Source organism: Lepisosteus oculatus, chromosome 17 (assembly GCF_040954835.1).
Source record: "Lepisosteus oculatus isolate fLepOcu1 chromosome 17, fLepOcu1.hap2, whole genome shotgun sequence".
Classification (NCBI taxonomy): domain Eukaryota; kingdom Metazoa; phylum Chordata; class Actinopteri; order Semionotiformes; family Lepisosteidae; genus Lepisosteus; species Lepisosteus oculatus.
In genome coordinates this window covers 7,078,805-7,095,604 of record NC_090712.1, presented here as the reverse complement: position 1 = coordinate 7,095,604, position 16,800 = coordinate 7,078,805, and the positions used below count along the sequence as shown (strand labels likewise).

The 16,800-nt window shown below is 40.5% G+C and overlaps 1 protein-coding gene across 1 annotated transcript in view; it reads left to right on the top strand.

Annotated features, from left to right (window-relative positions):
* The first annotated feature begins 4,830 nt into the window (after nt 1–4,830).
* jag1b (jagged canonical Notch ligand 1b) overlaps nt 4,831–16,800 on the top strand; it is a 30,475-nt gene continuing 18,505 nt past the window's right edge. Inside the window, exons 1-4 of the mRNA XM_015363176.2 lie at nt 4,831–5,268; nt 5,676–5,981; nt 13,835–13,892; nt 16,335–16,592. Coding sequence (XP_015218662.1) covers nt 5,197–5,268; nt 5,676–5,981; nt 13,835–13,892; nt 16,335–16,592 — 694 coding nt within the window. The 5' untranslated portion in view covers nt 4,831–5,196. The remainder of the gene's footprint in view (nt 5,269–5,675; nt 5,982–13,834; nt 13,893–16,334; nt 16,593–16,800) is intronic.

The following is a 16,800-nucleotide window of genomic DNA, read 5'->3' as shown; positions in this document are numbered from 1 at the left end:
TGTACTGTATAGCGTATGGCAATCTAAAAAACGCTCTCAGTTAATCAAAATATATATGCTGTGAGCTGTCTGTTGCTTTGCTACATTATTTGCAAAGAAAGCCTGGATCTATATTACTGTGTTATTCAGCTTCCTATTTGGAAATGAAGTCGGTCAAAATTGTCTTTTGAAATAGTTTCTTTAAAACACCCGCTATTAAATTGAAATGCCCTGACTGCATGAGTAACAGTCCTAAGTACTTTCAAGTTAGCAGCCCGGACAATCTGTTCTCTCAAAATTATTGACTTAATCTGTTTGAACTTGAGCCCTACTTTTCCCTCATTAAACCTCCTTCTGTGGCTAAAACTGAATGTCGAACAATTATTGTAGCAACAGTTTCAAATGCCCATGTTTCTTTCAAAAGTTGATGGATTTCAATGGAGCACGATTGGTAGACAGCAGCTGCTCTAATTTGAGAATAAAGACCATCGTCTTTGTTCCTACGGGTCTCCCTTCCATAAAGAACTACCCCCCCCTTTTTTCGATTCTTTTGAAACTCACATTAGAGACGAAGATCGACCCTTGAAAGAGTTGCACCAAGATAGATGGATCTTAAGCTCCGAACCCTTCTGCCGCTTTTCAATTGCAATTTGTTTCATTGATTTAAATGCTGGTCGTACAACAGCTGGGTCTAAGACCTGAGCGAAACGTGTGCATTGTCGGAGCCCTGCCTCTCGCCCTCAATACCTGGTCTTAGTGATTATTATAATACCGAGAACAATGGTTTTGAACGCATGTTCCCAATAAGAGGAACCCAGGCATTTTAAATCGGATTACGGGTGCGTTGGAAAGGGTCTAAAAGGGATCTGTGCCCTATCCTTACAAAGATCTCTGCGTTTCTCTGTTTTGGAAGTTAGCAATAAGTCCTCTCAAAAGTTAATAATTGTTTTAATTTTCAAATGTTCTAGATATTACCTAATAAATTGTTTTCTCGTTCTTGTGGAAATCCTTTTTTGAGTAAGTATAAAAATAGCTGTAGAGACAGCCGATGAGTGCTCCATCTAGTAATCTTCCTATTCCTTACCTACAAACCAAGAGGTTATCGGGGTTAACATCACTAAAATCTATATGAATGTATGTGGACTCAGTTATCACAAGCAAATATCGTATAACCTTAAAGCAAAACCTACAAGAGACAACATTTTTTTCAGACATTCCAATATCAATCAGTTTTAGCTGTATGTTTTATTTTAATGAAGATGTATATAATAACTACACCACCGTACCGTATTAGGTATATCGGCGTGTGATTCATTGATTTAGTAGATGGAAACTCTGTCCCAGTGACCTCAAAGCGTTATCAAAGCGAGACAGGATATTTAGTGTTTGTGGTGTCATGTATGAGGCTTACTGAAAAAAATAGAGCTCGATGGGACTCCTACAGGAACACACCAGCAAATCTCACACCCTCACATCACTACAAATTACACTGCACATAGCAATGGGGTTCGGAAAACGCTATAGGGCATCTAGATAAGCAAATACTGCATTTGAATTAGATAACAAAGACATTAACAAATATTCATTGAACTTTCATCCAACCTAAGTTAAGATGAATACGTGCTACTACAGTTTGCAAGTATCTTTGTATGGTTTAATGGTGCTTTTGACTGTAACACTCTACCTAAACAGGAATTTTTAAATTGGTTTGAAGATTTAGTTGACTTAAATGGTTACATGAAATACTATATAGTTTTGACTGCCGTTTCACTGTTACCCAAAACTACAAATATTACTTAGTACTTAAGATTTACTTTCTGCATCAGTAGTGACCGAAATATACTGCTGTTGGTAAACATATTAATGCCTTTGCAAGACTGGATACTGCTGTATACTTTTACGAGTGTTGCAAAAGCAAATTTTTGTGGTTTGAAATACAACTGTTTAGAATTTATATAGAAATATTGTACTTTATGTAACAGTCACCATAATGTGCCTTTAACAGTCTGCTATAATTAGCTGAATTTACAAGCATGACTATTGCAAATATCCAAATTAATAAGAGAAAGTACATACAAGTATGTGATTTGATATAAAAAAATGTACAGTAGTCTCAGTTGAGTCGGCCAGACATTACAATAATACACACAGAAGAAGGATGATGCAAAAATTGAATGACTGAAATGCAATATATACTGTACTGTAGATTTTGTGAGGTTGGCAAAAAGCAGTAGCCTACTTTGATACATTTACTTCAGATCAGTTCAGGGGAAGTTCAGTTCAGATCAGATCAGGGGAAGATTTTTATGTAACCTTATGAAAATACTGTCACTTTGTGGTACAACTATTTCTATACTTTTATAGTTAACTATAAATATTTCACAATATGTTCTCCAATTCAAATCATGCTAGAACTGAACACACCTGGTCTATGTATTTAGCTCCTTTTAGTTCTTTCATCAATGAATGCTTAACAACCAAAGATGTCATGTTAATGTATTGGTTTTGTGCATTTAGGGAGTGAAAATACCAAGTTTTTTGAAAGCCTTTTTTTCTACACAAAATGAGTTTTTGTAAAGAACACTAGAATATAGAAAAGAAGCTCTCTAATTTTCCAGTCAACTACACCACATCCTAAGATATTAAGTCATACACTGACCCAAAATCTGGTGTATAAGACATACAGAATTCTGATAATTGAAAAATAAATAATAATAAAGCTACTGGGTCCTGTTTCAGACACTTTGAGTTCATGAAATGAAGATGAGAGCCATAACCTTTTTTTCTCTGTTACAAAATCATAATCTAAGACTTCAAAACTGGTGTTTCCTGAATTTCTGGAATATGTTTTCGACATTCACATTTAAAAAGGCTTGAAGCAAACTAAACGCCAATAATAGTGTCATAAACATGAGAAATTTAAAAAGTTCATAATTATCAAGGGCCACCTCACAGATCTTCAGGTTCCTGGTTTAAGTACAGCATGGGGCAACTTCTATGTGAAGTTTGCATGTTCTCTGCATTTTTAGTTTGGGTTTACTGCTTTCACTGCTTTCCTTTTGCATTCTAAAGGCAAGCTGGCTGGGTTAATTGGAGTCTCTGAACTTTGGGTGTATGTGTGTCATGTGAAGGATAGGTGTCCTATCCCAGGATGTAGTCTCATCATTCACTCTATGTTTTTAAGATGAGAGCTAACTTCTGTTCCCCTCAGACATTGTAGACTGTAACTGTCAGTATTTGGAGCAATAAGGACAATTAGCCGTATTTACATAGTGCTTTTAATCCCAAAAGATCCCAAAGTGCTTTATGTGTAGGAGGAGACCTGCTTAATCCACAATTGTGGTTCTCCAGGAGCCCCAGTACATTGCAGATCAGCTACAGAATTGAGACATTGCTTCACCAGTTGATAAGGGGAACTTTTGCGAAGCAGGGGGAATGGAGTAAGGAAACTCTACTTTCCTGAATAGTGCCACGCGATCTCTAATAACCCAGTAGTTAGGATCTTTTTAACACCTCATGTGAAGGATGGCACCTCCAGAAGGAAAAGCACCACCTACTGGTCCACCGACACTTTCATCAGCAGTTAATTGGAGCTGGGATTTGCATGATAAAGTTGAAGTGAGGTGCAGGCACAACATTTTGGTGAAATAAATGTAACATCCAAAGATCCTAAAGATTGAATGATTCATCTGAGTTTTTTCCACCGACCATACTTGACCCCTTATAGAAGCTCTCATGAGGCTTGTTCCGAGCCCGTTGGTGTACATCCTGCCATCCTGTGGGCACCATTTCACACCTGTGTTAGTCATATCCTGATGTGGTTATGCTTTGGCGAACAGATTTCTTCTTCTGTGTTCGCTTTTCAAAACAAAGATATTGCTTTCTCTCCACGAAGACGTTTCTTTCTAAATAGCGAGCAGAAACGAGTTTAGTCGGCCGGTCTAAAAAAAAAAGGAAATAAACCTTCGGCGCTGGTTTGGGAACCCCCGCGTTCTGTCTCCTGACATTGCTGGACGCTGTCCTATCTTGATTTTATTTATAAGGAGCTGTGAACTTCTCAGGTCCAGGGAGGAGGAGGAGGTGTTGGGGTTTAGGCGTGGACCACGGCAGCTGAAACGGCCGTATACATGCTGCAATCGTGCCTGTATCACACGGTATTGGCGATCTTTTAAGGGGAAAGGTGGAGGAGGCTGTGGCGATGACTATAGGAACTGGTGTGGAGGCTCTTGAGTTCTACTGTCCTGTTCTCGGTTGGTTCTGATTTTGAGCAATTTAAGCCAATAAACAGAGAAAGCATTACCGTCTATTCCAAATTGATCCTAAAACCGCCTCGAGAGGAACACGCTATAAAACATGGTCACTTATCGCAGACATATTTTATATAACTACCAAAACGTCAGGTTTGAGAATTGACTATAGAGAACTCAAAAGCGAGAGCATTCTGGAAGGGTTAGAAATGATTTGATAAGATTATTCTTTTATCCCATTTTTTTCCCTCAGCTCTCCTGAAACCTGTGTTGCTTAAGTTAAAGTGCGCTTTATTTGCAGCAGGCGATTTGATTTTAATATACGACGTGCACGGTACCGCGGAGTCTTTAACGATTTCCTTCACTCGTTTAATTGAAAGTAGAGATTGTGGTCTTTCCTCTCAGATTCGACTGTATTTCTTGGTATTGTGCAATCATTTTTTTTCCCCTGAAACGGGGGCAGAACCCGGGGCCGAAATATCCACCGCGCTGCAGCACAATGACACTCAGTCTTGGAAGTATTCCGGGTTTTCCTTATCTCGGATGCGGCTTATCTAATTTATGAGCTATACTCCAGTGCAAGACAAGGGGACTTAAAGAAAGGGTGGGGTTTGCATCGTCCGACCTCCCCGTCTCTTGAATATTCACGAGACGCATGCGTCCTCACCCCCCCTCACTCCCCAAACGTGCTGTATAGATGGAACAGTCACTCGCAGACGGCGTTTTCTTAGCTCGTGTGTATTGTGTTGCAGCTGATTAGCAAAAAAAGAATAAGAACAATAATAATAAAGGCTGCAGAAGGATAAAGTGATAAAAGGAGGCAGGCTGTTTTGCATTTGAAATCTGTGCTTTACTGAAAAAAAAGTGTTGTTCTCCACTCGTGCATGTTCAAATCGGAGGAGTATATTAGAGCCGTGAGTCGGCCGGAGTTTTAGTTTCAAAGCAAGCAGCAACACCAGAAAGAAGAGGCATGATTTTAAAACGGAGTTCATTCCTTGCTGCTCTTTCTTTGCACGTCGTTTTATTTTGCTTGCGAGCCAAGGTACGTGGAAAGTTTCCTTGTGAAAGCTGGTTGCATTTCTGTGTACGGGATTCACGCTTAGCATTTTTCTTTTATATTTTTTTTCTCATGTCTGGTTCGGAAAGTCCTTTTTTTTGACTGAAGACCGTGATTTCACTTTGCGCTGTCACCTGATTTTATTCTAAACAACTTGTGTCGGCGGACATTTGAACTCGGATGGCTCTTTTTGGGGATATTTTTCTTTAGGGAAGACTTTTAAGGGGCTCCGATTCGGATAACTTCTAAATCTTGCGGCAAGAAGCAGTGCTCAGTTGTTAAAAAAAAGACGTTTCGCTTATATCTGTGTTGCCTATTTAGACGTAACGCAATTCTCTCACCAAGAACTTATGTCTAACCTGCTTTTTTTAATCTTTTTCTTTTTTTAACAGGTGTCGCTAGCATCAGGGTCGTTCGAGCTGCAGATCTTATCGATGCAGAATGTGAATGGCGAGTTACAAAACGGGATGTGTTGCGATGGCACTAGGAATGCAGCAGACCGAAAATGCATGAGAGATGAATGTGATACTTATTTCAAAGTCTGCTTGAAGGAATACCAGTCCAGGGTTTCTGCTGAGGGGGCATGCAGCTTCGGATCTGGATCTACGTCTGTCATCGGGGGAAATACATTTTCTTTGAAGAACATCAAGCGGAATGAGAAATCCAGGATAGTATTGCCTTTCACTTTTGCTTGGCCGGTGAGTGGATTGGTATACCCATATTTCTTATTTCTGATAATGCCTTAGCTAATGGGTTATGGGTGTCAAGCGCTTTACCAACTCCCCAGTTCATTGGGGATCGGGGGGTGTAAACGCTGCGGTTCGTATTTTTTTTCTCTCTCCAGCTGGTACATAGCCCGCGTTCGAGTTGCGGGGATGATCTTTTTTTTTTAAACCTATGACCAATCGACTGGTTGAAAAGTCAACGCTTTTCCTGTGTGAAACCAAAGTTGTGAATTCGTGACGCTGTCAGGACGTTTTGTGGGGCTGATGTGTGTGTTGAGGGAGGTCGGACTGCTTGCGATCGCCAGGTAGCTGGTGAGCCGGAGACCCCAACATCACCAGTTGGCAATCCAATACATATGCTGTAAGGTCGTGCACTACGGTGAGATCTTGTACTTTTCTCACCTAGGCAGCTTATTTATACACCCCCCCCCGCAAACCCTGGCCTCAAGGACTAAGTGTTCGCGATATTTTTACGATATCACAGAAAAAGAAAAGTCAAAGCATTTTGAAGTCAAAGCCGCGAGAAGACAGAACAAGGTACTGCGGTTCTCACCTAGTCATACTTTTATATTTTAGATTTGTATTTTTAACCATGTCGGGGTTCCTCTGCCGGCTGGTTAATGAGGAATTTCTTTACAGTGAGTGGTCAGAACATGTGAATTAGTCAGCTCTGAACTGCGGAGGGTCAAGTCATTGACTAACTAATGACATAGCAGAACAGAGCTGATGAAGTACGGTTAGAAGCAGTTACAAAGTTAACGTATTTGTGCCATTTAGCTTGGCATTCATTATTTAAAAACTTTTTGAAAGGAACCGGGTTTATTTAGAATGCGATTTGTCGGTCCTGTTAGTGACTTTCAGCTTTTGCTGAACGCACAGAAGGAGGGGGAAACCTAAAGGAAACGTCAAGACTAGATTTCGCGAAAATAGCTCTGCATTATCATTCTGTCTGAAAAATACACAGCGTGTTACTTACTTATCGTAAAAAAATAAATAAAAGGGAATTCTAGACTTTGGCGTGACCGTTTGTTGTTACTAAAATTTTCCTATAATTTTACGTTGTTGCAAATGTTTAACAAGCAGGGTTTGCCGGATTTATTTTCGCACGTTTCACCCGCCCCCTGTGTTTTGCAGTGTTAATGAAATGTGGGGTCTGGTGCTGCGAAGCGGTTGTTTCTTTCAGTTCAGGCCCCGGACTGGTGGACTCGCTGAGGAAGTGGTGTTCAGGGATGTTTGCCTTTCGTGCAGAAGAAGTTAACTGCTCAAACAATGGCGTAAGGTGTTTTGAAACGCCTTTAGCACTGGGTTATAAAAACACCTGGGTTATCTGCCTGAAGTTGAGCTAACAATACAGAAGGAGGAAGCAACACTTAAGCATTAGAAGCTGGAAACTGGGTTTAAATAGAATTTACCTCCAAGACCTGAGATTTTCATAGAGAGAAAGAGTGTTGTCCCCCTGAGAGTCTAAACGAGAGCTTCTCGCCGACCTGCGGGCGGCTTATTGCAGTTGTAGACTTCGTGTGAGTTCATGAATTAGTGCGCACACAAATTGCTTTGGTCAGATCGGAGTATTATCGCGGAGCGCGTTGAATTCTTCACTGAGTCGTGCCGTTCACCTGAATCAAAAACGCGGAAAAGATACTTTTCATTGCCACCCCAAGCATGACTTAAACAGAGTATCGAATTTTCCATAGATCATAACTTCCTCGCTGTGTCCAAACGCGTTTGTAATGTTATATTGTACAAGTCAGTCGCACCAACGTGCTACCCCGCTCAGCTGGTATGTAATAGAAGCACGAGCAATAAAAAAAGCCCACCATTAAAAGGAGCGCGTCTGTAGTAAGGGAATGGTTTTCCATATTGCAAAAGAATTATAAGTGCTGTGTGCCGTTGTAAGGTTTATGCTGGTACAATAATGCTGCTGGGAGATGAAACTGCGTTTTTTTTTTGGGGGGGGGAGGGAGAGTATTTATCATCAAATCTATCAGGGGGTAACTTTTTAATGAGGAAATTATTCCCAACATTAATTTACTATTGCGGCTGGAGGAGGATTAGCTGTTGAAAAGATGCATTCCTGGCAATGAGATCATATTGTTATAAAAAGGCCTGTTTCCCTGGCAACCTTTTTTTTAATACCCCAATTTTTTTCAGACCTGCTCCAATATTCCTTTATTGAGGAGACTAATTAGACATTGTCATCTTGCATACTTCCTTTTCCACAGGACTTTTACCTAGCAATTTGGGTCATAATAGGCAACACTGGGATTGCCGTTTAATTGTCTAATTGGAAACTAGAGTGGATTTGGGGAGCCGAGCAAAAAATATCGCGCTTTTGAGAATGGCGTAAAAAAAAACAGCTATTTTGTAAATGCTTGTTTTGGCATGTGCCTTTTTAAAGTTGCGGTACCTATTCTGCCGTATGGGATTGTGAGTGCCCTAGTCGTGAATGATGTATGGGGCGGCGGTGGGCAGTAAATGGGCTAAAATGATTGAAGGCTTGAATACGTTGCTAGGTAACAGACGAGCATGGAAAAGCAACTGAGTGCACCTGCAATGACTGGATTGATTTCAAGGAACCGAGTTCTAAAAGGAACCAAAACTCCGCTGCTTGTTTCCTCAAAGAAGAAAGAAAGAGAGAATAAAAGGGGAAGGGGGAGGGTTTTTTTTTAAAAAAAAGTCTATGAATTGATATTGGAAATAAAGGGTTGTAATGAGGGGAGCAAAACTCACAAGTCGGTGAAATTTTGTGCGTTCTGTGCAGCTGCAGACGCGAGCACCTCTGGATTCATTTCGCGTTTATTTTAATCAGAATTGTAGAAAGCGCCGCTGGAACGAGAAATTGTGCGCCTTGCAAATTGCATGTAATTAGTGGCGGATGAGGTTCAGGTGGGATTACCTGTTTACAAAATAGGACTTGTCTTATAATGTTGATGCTGGGGAAATCTAATTGCACGAAAACACGAGATTTTTTTTATCTCAATGTTTAAAGAGTTAAAGGATGTTTTCTTTTATAGAGCAATCGAGCAAATTAGCAAAATTGTAGGTCTGTTTTGTGGCTTTGGGTGGGTGGGTCTAAATTTCCCTGGGAAAGCTGGTAACTCAGTCAATCTGTCCTCTCCTTACCCATTTTGTTTTAGGGTTTAATACAGTACAGTCTGTTGAACAGTGATGATAAGATTTAGCTGTAACTGCTTAACCTTTAAATGCAGCCATGTTCAGACAGCACACTGTGAGGTTTCTCATTGGTTAAAACAACTAAAAGACATATCTTCTTTCAGGACTAATTTGGTAACAGCTGCTCTTGTTTCTCAGTTTTCTCTATCAGTAAGCTATCATTGGTTAATAGTTTCTTCATTTGTGTATTGGAAACTATCTGAATTTTTTTAGGTATGAAACTTTTGGTCTCAGTACTGCCATTAGGTAATGAAATTTGAATAAAGTGTAGATAGTAGTCACTATCTGACTTTGTAGATATTGATCATTATGTAAAGGCACTATGTCAAATAATGTTGTTGTACAGAAGCTTTTACTTGTAGCCTGTCTTGAAGATAATTTAAAATGACAGAGGAGTTTGTGTCTGAGTTTTTCTAGTTCAAAATATTTGCTGATATTCCAGTCATTTGTATTAGCTCTGTGCACCTCACTTGCATTTTCAATGAATTACTCAGTTACAGTTAGCTTTGCCTGCTGACAGCTTTTTGCACATATCTTGAAGATGTTTTCCTATGTCTTGTACACAACTGATTTCAACAGCGAACTGTATAAATGCTTAACACTTTAAGAAAAAATGTTATTCAAGAAGAATAAGAAACGGTTCACGTTGGTTTCAAAGGTTTTACAATCCTTTCCAGCTCAGCCTGAATTAGTCAGTAGAATGGCCTCTTGTTCACACTTGCTCTTTGTGGGTGTTGTGCTTGACTGAACACCAGGTATGCCATCTTTTAACCTTAGTGCCCATTGTAACTGGTGTATTAAATGAAGCTATCAATGGGTTCTCTGAATAGGTAAAAGTAATAGAGCAACCAGGCAACCCCTGATACCTAGAAAATAGGTCCGTTGGCAACAGAGGATTATTCTTGTTCAGGTTAACATATTCTTTGGCACCCCATAAAATAGCATCTGAACACAAAGAATAAACATCAGCATCTTTGTTGCAGATCAAATCAGAGCTTGATAGGTTTTGATTTTTGTGCATTTATTGCCCGTACATTTGGAGTTTGGAGCACATTACGGTCTGGCCACCCAGACAGAAGCAGTCACAGCTGATATTAACCAAGAACAATAGCATACCCAAACTGACTGCAGTGAGGATTACAGAACATAATGGGCCCCATCCAGAAATAATGCTACTACAGGACAAGCAACAGGAAGCAGCAGTAGACTCAGCAGAGATCGGCTCTCAGACAAACCATGACCTTACTTCACATAATGGCAAATTCAGCATATTACATATTCACAGAATACTCATTATTCCAAAAGGCCTGCCTGGTCAGACTTCAGCCCCGTGTGTTGAATGCTACACACTCAGAGTTTGTGCAGTGGTATTTTTTTGTGGTTTTTGCCATTCTACAAGAGCAAGACCTCTGAAATTTAGGGCTGACCAGACTTGGTTCTGTGTCGGGGACAAAGCCTTGAAGAAAAGGATTTTGGCAGCTGTGGCAGCAATGATAGCTTTGGTTTCACAAGCCATCCTTAATGTGGCAATAAAGTGTAATCTGTTGCACTCAGTGTAAAAATGTGGTATTTTCTTTTAATTAAAAAAAATATGCAGAGGTGCAGTAGTAGTCTCCATACTTTTATTAAGCCACAGGGTAAATTAATTGATTTAATTTAATTTAAAATATTTCTTATTCTGAAGAGCATTTTAAAGACATGATGAATGAGGTAGCTTTTCCTTTTTAAATAACTAGGTACATGAGCACTCTATAATTTGAGCCAGTTTTCCAAAATGATCATATCAGCCTGTTATAGCATTTGCAGGGACTAAAGATGATAAACTTTCAACCGTACGTAAAAAGGCATTTGAATTGAACCTGTTTTACCCTTGAGCCCTAGTAATCATAATGTGTATTTACACATTGGTAAAATGTGTGCCTAAATAAATCTGAAAAGTTTGCAGTCGATACTGCAGCTCCTTGCCATATTAATTAGAAAAGAGAGATAGACTTGGCAGTTCCATCACCAGAGTAACCTGCACATTTATTGGCTTAAATGGTCATATAAATAAATTGCCTTCATACAGGAGAGGCATCACTACCAGGAAAGCCTTCATTCCCATTACCAACATCTGAAATTACACCATCTGAATTAGCTGAAAGAGCTAGTCTGTCAAAGGCTGGGTATTCTGGCCAGCAGCTACTGCAAGCGTGTAGTTGTTGCTTCCCATACCCGAGAGTATGGTCATGTCAAAAGTGCAAAGTATAGTCAGAGCAGCTTAGTACCATTAAGTCTGCTATATACATTGAAGTCGAAGCAGGAGTTACTATAAGTAGAATGTGCAGGGATTACCTTGATAGGAGGTAGGGGTTTTCATTTTCTGGGCAAGTGAAATACTTATTGCAATAGAAAGTTAACGTTACTTGGCTTCTTTGCAAGAGAATCTGGAAGAGTTGTAGCATTTAACCTGGGCCTTTTGGTTATTCTGGAGATTTTCTTTCCAATACAGATATAAATGTCCATTTCTTACCTTCTTTAGGGGTTAGATGTTCAGTTCTTCTGAAATCCTGAAAACCATTGATTTTTTTTTCCTTTAAATCAAAGGAGAAAGAAGGGTCAGTGCTGGGCATGGGAAAAAATGAACCTGGAGGCCACAGGTATTCAGAGCTGATAACCAGATAGTGAATTATGAAGTGAGATTGATTGGGGGGGGGAAACTTGAACACTTGTCTGTTTCTCTCCTCTACTAACAGAGTAGCGTGTCAGGCAGTGTTAACTACTTTTTTTTTCCACTGACCGCAGTTTTAGATTTGAACTGTGTGATCGATTTAGAAAGCAGATTCCTTGCTAGTGTGTTAAAGGTATAATTAATTATTTTATTCAAGATCAATACTCAGGGGAAAGGCCTTTTTCCAATAGTCTTGTTCCTGATCTATCTTCCAGCTAACTTACTGGTGTCCCCTTGACAGTAGACACTAGAAACGTGTCCAGGCTTGTCCACGCTTACTTTATCTTTTGAAGTATTTTCCCACAGCTATCAGTAAGTGAAACCATAGATCCAATCAACAGAATGTGAAACTTGTACTTAGGCTTCGTTTCAAAAGAGGGTAGATGTTGTCAACCTTATACCATATTTTGTGGTATTTAGTATGTAATAAGCTCAGCAGCATTACCGATAAATAAAAGTTAAGCTTTCCTGCCGAAAATGTGCAAAACAGACAAGGGATTTAAACCAAACATTTAGCACTGCACCCCTTGATGGGAACACTAGTACCCTCGTTTGTGACCCTCACTGAAACAGCAGCAAGACTAGGTAACTGCGTGGTCTTGATTTAGCAGAACTACGAGCTCGGTGAAGGAGGAAAAAAAAGATCCTCTGTGCCTACATGCCGCATGAAGAGGGACACCGATGTGGAGGCAAGATGATGAAACTTGCTATAGGTAGCTTCTGTTTGTTTAGATTTAGTAAGGAGGGAAAATACGGGCTGCAGGAACAGCTGGCAGCCTTCCAAGTTGGAATGGGGAGCAGAGAGCAGTGGAGTCTTCCTTATTATTTTTGGAATTCCTTTGAGCCCTTTGTGAGACCAGCATGTTGTGTGAATGTGACAAGTAGGTGTGCAAGTGGGTCCTCCATGCTGAAGAGTCCCAGTCTTACAGAGACCTCCTCTTCTCTAGGGCAGATTTGACAGAGTTCTTTTGTCTGTTACCTGATACTTGTGAGAGCAATGACAGCCTTAAGATAGACCCAGCGTTTCAAAGAGGTGCTGAAATAAAGAGACCCTCCTGAGATGGCCCTTCCAAGGTGTCCTCACAGACCACTTCTGTGCAGCCTTCTTCAGGCATTTCTTTGCATTCATGTGTGTGAGAGGGGGAAACTAAACTCCTGTTTTATTAGTTTCCAAGCCAAGCAGCGGTACTTTGTTTTGAAATGGAACAGCAATAAAAGAAAATAGCGAACGCTAGGTGAAGTGAAATAGCCGCAGTTCCACTTCTTCTCAGAATAGAGCTCGGCATCTGTACGGATATGTGTTTATATTTTGGTGTGTGTTATTTCCGGATTAGGTACCTGAGAAGTATAAGCAGGCATTTAAGGGAGTTGAAATAAGTGAGATGTCTGTTTAGTCTGCCTGGATAAGGGGACTTGAGAGACAAGAGGATCACAAGCAGCTAAACTATAATCTGTGCCCTCAGAATACATCTGCAGTGCCTTTTTTTCCACAGGAAATAGTTTCCAAGGTCTTTATTTGCTTATAAAGTCCAGGTAATAAAGATTTTTTTTTCTTACCCCATTTTCAGATTTGTCTTTACAACAGGGGAAAAAGACATTAAGTTGCCTCAAAATAAGCTTCAAATTAAAATCCAAGGCATGCCTTAGTATTCACGTTTTCGAATGTGGGAACCTTCACTCCCTTATCTTCCCGAGAGGTGGAAGTGTTACATGTATCGCACCTTGTGGTTTAATCTATATGGAGATTGACTCCAATAGTGCAGTATTGACGCAATAAAATGTTATAAAAGCAGACCGCTTTCTGCTGGAATCTGAAGAGATTTATTTTGGACCCTGATGTCTGCCTTGTTCTTCCATAGAAAATGACTGTACATACAGTGTGGTGGACTTTATCTCTTCCAGTCACTCAGCTGTTGACCTGCCCCTTTTTCTCTTTCTTCAGAGATCCTACACACTGATAGTGGAAGCCTTGGACTTCAATAATGACACTACTAATAACAGTAAGTCCCTTTTTTATGCCGAAAATTAACTTCTGGGTTATTTGGAATTCTATTTTTTTTGTTTCACCGGTGAATGGGTTCCTGGGAAGAGCTCTTTCCTGAAAGAAAGTGTGTTGTGATGGAGGGGGGGCACCGATACCACGCTCCCTACAGGTTCTCTGAAGTGAATCTTTCCAGGATCAGTTGCATTTTTCTGCAGCCCAGCAGAAATGGGCCGCGGCCTGGGAACGCACATTAACCCCCAAGCAGTTTCTGGTCCGGGCCAGGATGGAAGTCCTCCTTTTCCTGTCTTGCCCTAGTTCTGCCTCTTGGCTATGTTAAAGAGAGCGTGTTGACAGATGGGCCCGAAAGGGGGGAGAGAGAGAGAGAGAGCACGAGAGAGGGGAGGAGGGGTGTGCGTCTCGCATGATTCTAAAAAATGTTTTTATACGGTTGATGAATAATGGCAGGTGCTGGCCAGGGCCATGCAATTATACAGCCTCTGCAACAACCCCTGGGCACAGCTGTATACTGTGTCCGGCCTTGAGCCCTGTTGCCTTTCGGTTTAACGTCCAGCGTGCTGCGTTACATGCGCTCCCAAATTATTGACTCCACCAAGTGTTTCAAAAGCTGAGGCCGTTTTTTAAACAGAGGCGCTAAAGGGAAATGCAGCTTTTTTTTTTCCTTCTGCGGCTGTTTGTGGCCTGTTTAAGATCTCCTTCTCAGGTTCCCTGGGCCTTTTATGGTGTAATATAATGATTTGATCCATTCTAAAAGCCGATGGTTAAAAAAAACGGTAATTGTTTAAAGGGAAAATTATCGAATTAGTGTGAAACTGATGTGTGTGTTTGCGTAGAGTGTTTTTTTGTATTTTACCTCTCTTGAAGAGCCATTAAGCCCTACATGTGAAAAGCTAGGAGCTGAGTTGCTGGGGAGGAGCACAGTTCAGGAGTGTTGCAGCTTGGGCTTAGAGGTTTAGTGCTTTATGATCACACTATACTTTAGATGCAGGCAAAGATAAAGCCCGAGAATAGGAACAGATTTAATAAGGCTGAAGTTCTTGCAAGAGTGTTTTTTTAAATATACAAGGTGTCTTGAAAGATTAGCACAGATAAATGCCTTTTATGTAGCTCTGTCAAATATTGACTTCGCTAGTCAATATTTGACAGATACTGTATAATGACTAGCCAATACAATATTGACTCTTATTTTAATGAGGTAGTGTGTTGAAATGTTGGAATTTAATGAAAACCTTTCTAATCGCAGTCTTAGGATTTGACTTGCGGGATGTTCGCATAGATGGTGATGTTAAAAACACCAAATGATTAGCAGGAACTTTGTCTGTTATGGCACATTCTGGGAAAATTAAAATTCAATTAAAGTCCTCATATAAATACCAAAGTTTTAGATATTATTATATAGACAAGTTTATTTGAAAGATTCCTCCCGAGTGCTAGCCAGATATCAAATGAAGGTCCAACATTTCTCAATGTTTCAGGGCAGTTTAATATAAAGTATAACAGTTTGCTCACAGATTCATTCTTTTACTAGAGGGGCTGGGATATTTTGGATGTTTTATGATACATCTTCACCCTACAGTCAAGTGCTTCTGGCAGAGGGTAAGAAGAAAGCGCTAGTTCGCTTCAGTCGCAGGTTGCAGCCCTTCAGTGAAATACCACAGATGTGTACAGGATTCTAGACTAAAGTGAAATATCAATTTGGTTCATAATTTAAACTTTCTCCTTTTAAGGAAGTTATAAATAGCTTCTCTTCTGCTGTATTTTGTCCTGCATACAAAGCGGACCAGGCAGAAAACTGTCAAAAACCCATTTAAAGAACAACTAAGGAAGATACAGTGAGGATCTAATGGCATTTGATAGATTTGCTTAGATCCCAGTCATTGATTAGCCTTTAGAAGGACCTGTTTTGGAGCTGTTCACCCCACTTAGCTCACCTCCTGGTTTTTGGAGTTTTTATATGTGGATCTGTTATTCTTTGGTGTGGAACAGCAGACATGTATTTATTGGTGAAGAGTAAGCAACAGTGTTTTGACATTTTTTCCTCAGAAGCTGCAGGCAATTGACATCTTGGTGCTCACTGGTGTGTAAAAAAAAACTTGCAAACTGCTAGAATCCTGCAGTAATCTGGCAGTGAAAAGAGTGGCCTGGTGTTGCTGCTCTGTAATTTTTGGTCATTGTGGTCCAGTCTTGAATTTAGCAGTTGAAAAGCTTAGCCTTTGAAAATGGTAATACTAGCAACTGTAAACAGCATTCTTTGATGCAACCTGAATGTTTAATGAGCTGAAGCCTTCTTACAGCCTTTAGTAAGAATCTGTTTTTTTTTCTTCTATTTCCTTACTCTGATTCCAGTTTTCAAAATGTTTATGTCTTCGTACACAAGCTGTGCACACGGGAAAGATTCCTCTTTCGAACATCCAGTGGCTCATTCTTTTTTTTGTTCCAGACCCTGGGGGAGAGCTGATCGAAAAGGCTGTGCACTCTGGCATGATCAACCCCAACCGTCAGTGGCAAACGCTGAAACACAACGGGGCCGCGGCCCAGTTCGAGTACCAGATCCGCGTCACCTGCGACGAGCACTACTACGGCTTCGGCTGCAATAAGTTTTGCCGGCCGAGGGATGAATTCTTTGGGCACTACACTTGCGATCACAACGGCAACAAGACCTGCCTGGAAGGATGGTCAGGACCCGATTGCAGCAAAGGTACAGCGATGTCATGCCTGCTGAAAGCATCGCCCCGGTTTCCTGGAGCTGCGACCAGCGTTTTTTTTGGTTTCGCTCTGCATGGTAGAAAAAAAGTGAAGCACTGAAGTGGTGCAGTGATTTTGAAATATAAATTAAAAGCACAGTATTAAATGAACAGGCCTGGCACAAAAAGGAATGATGTCAAAGTTTTTAAAGCACCCAGGGT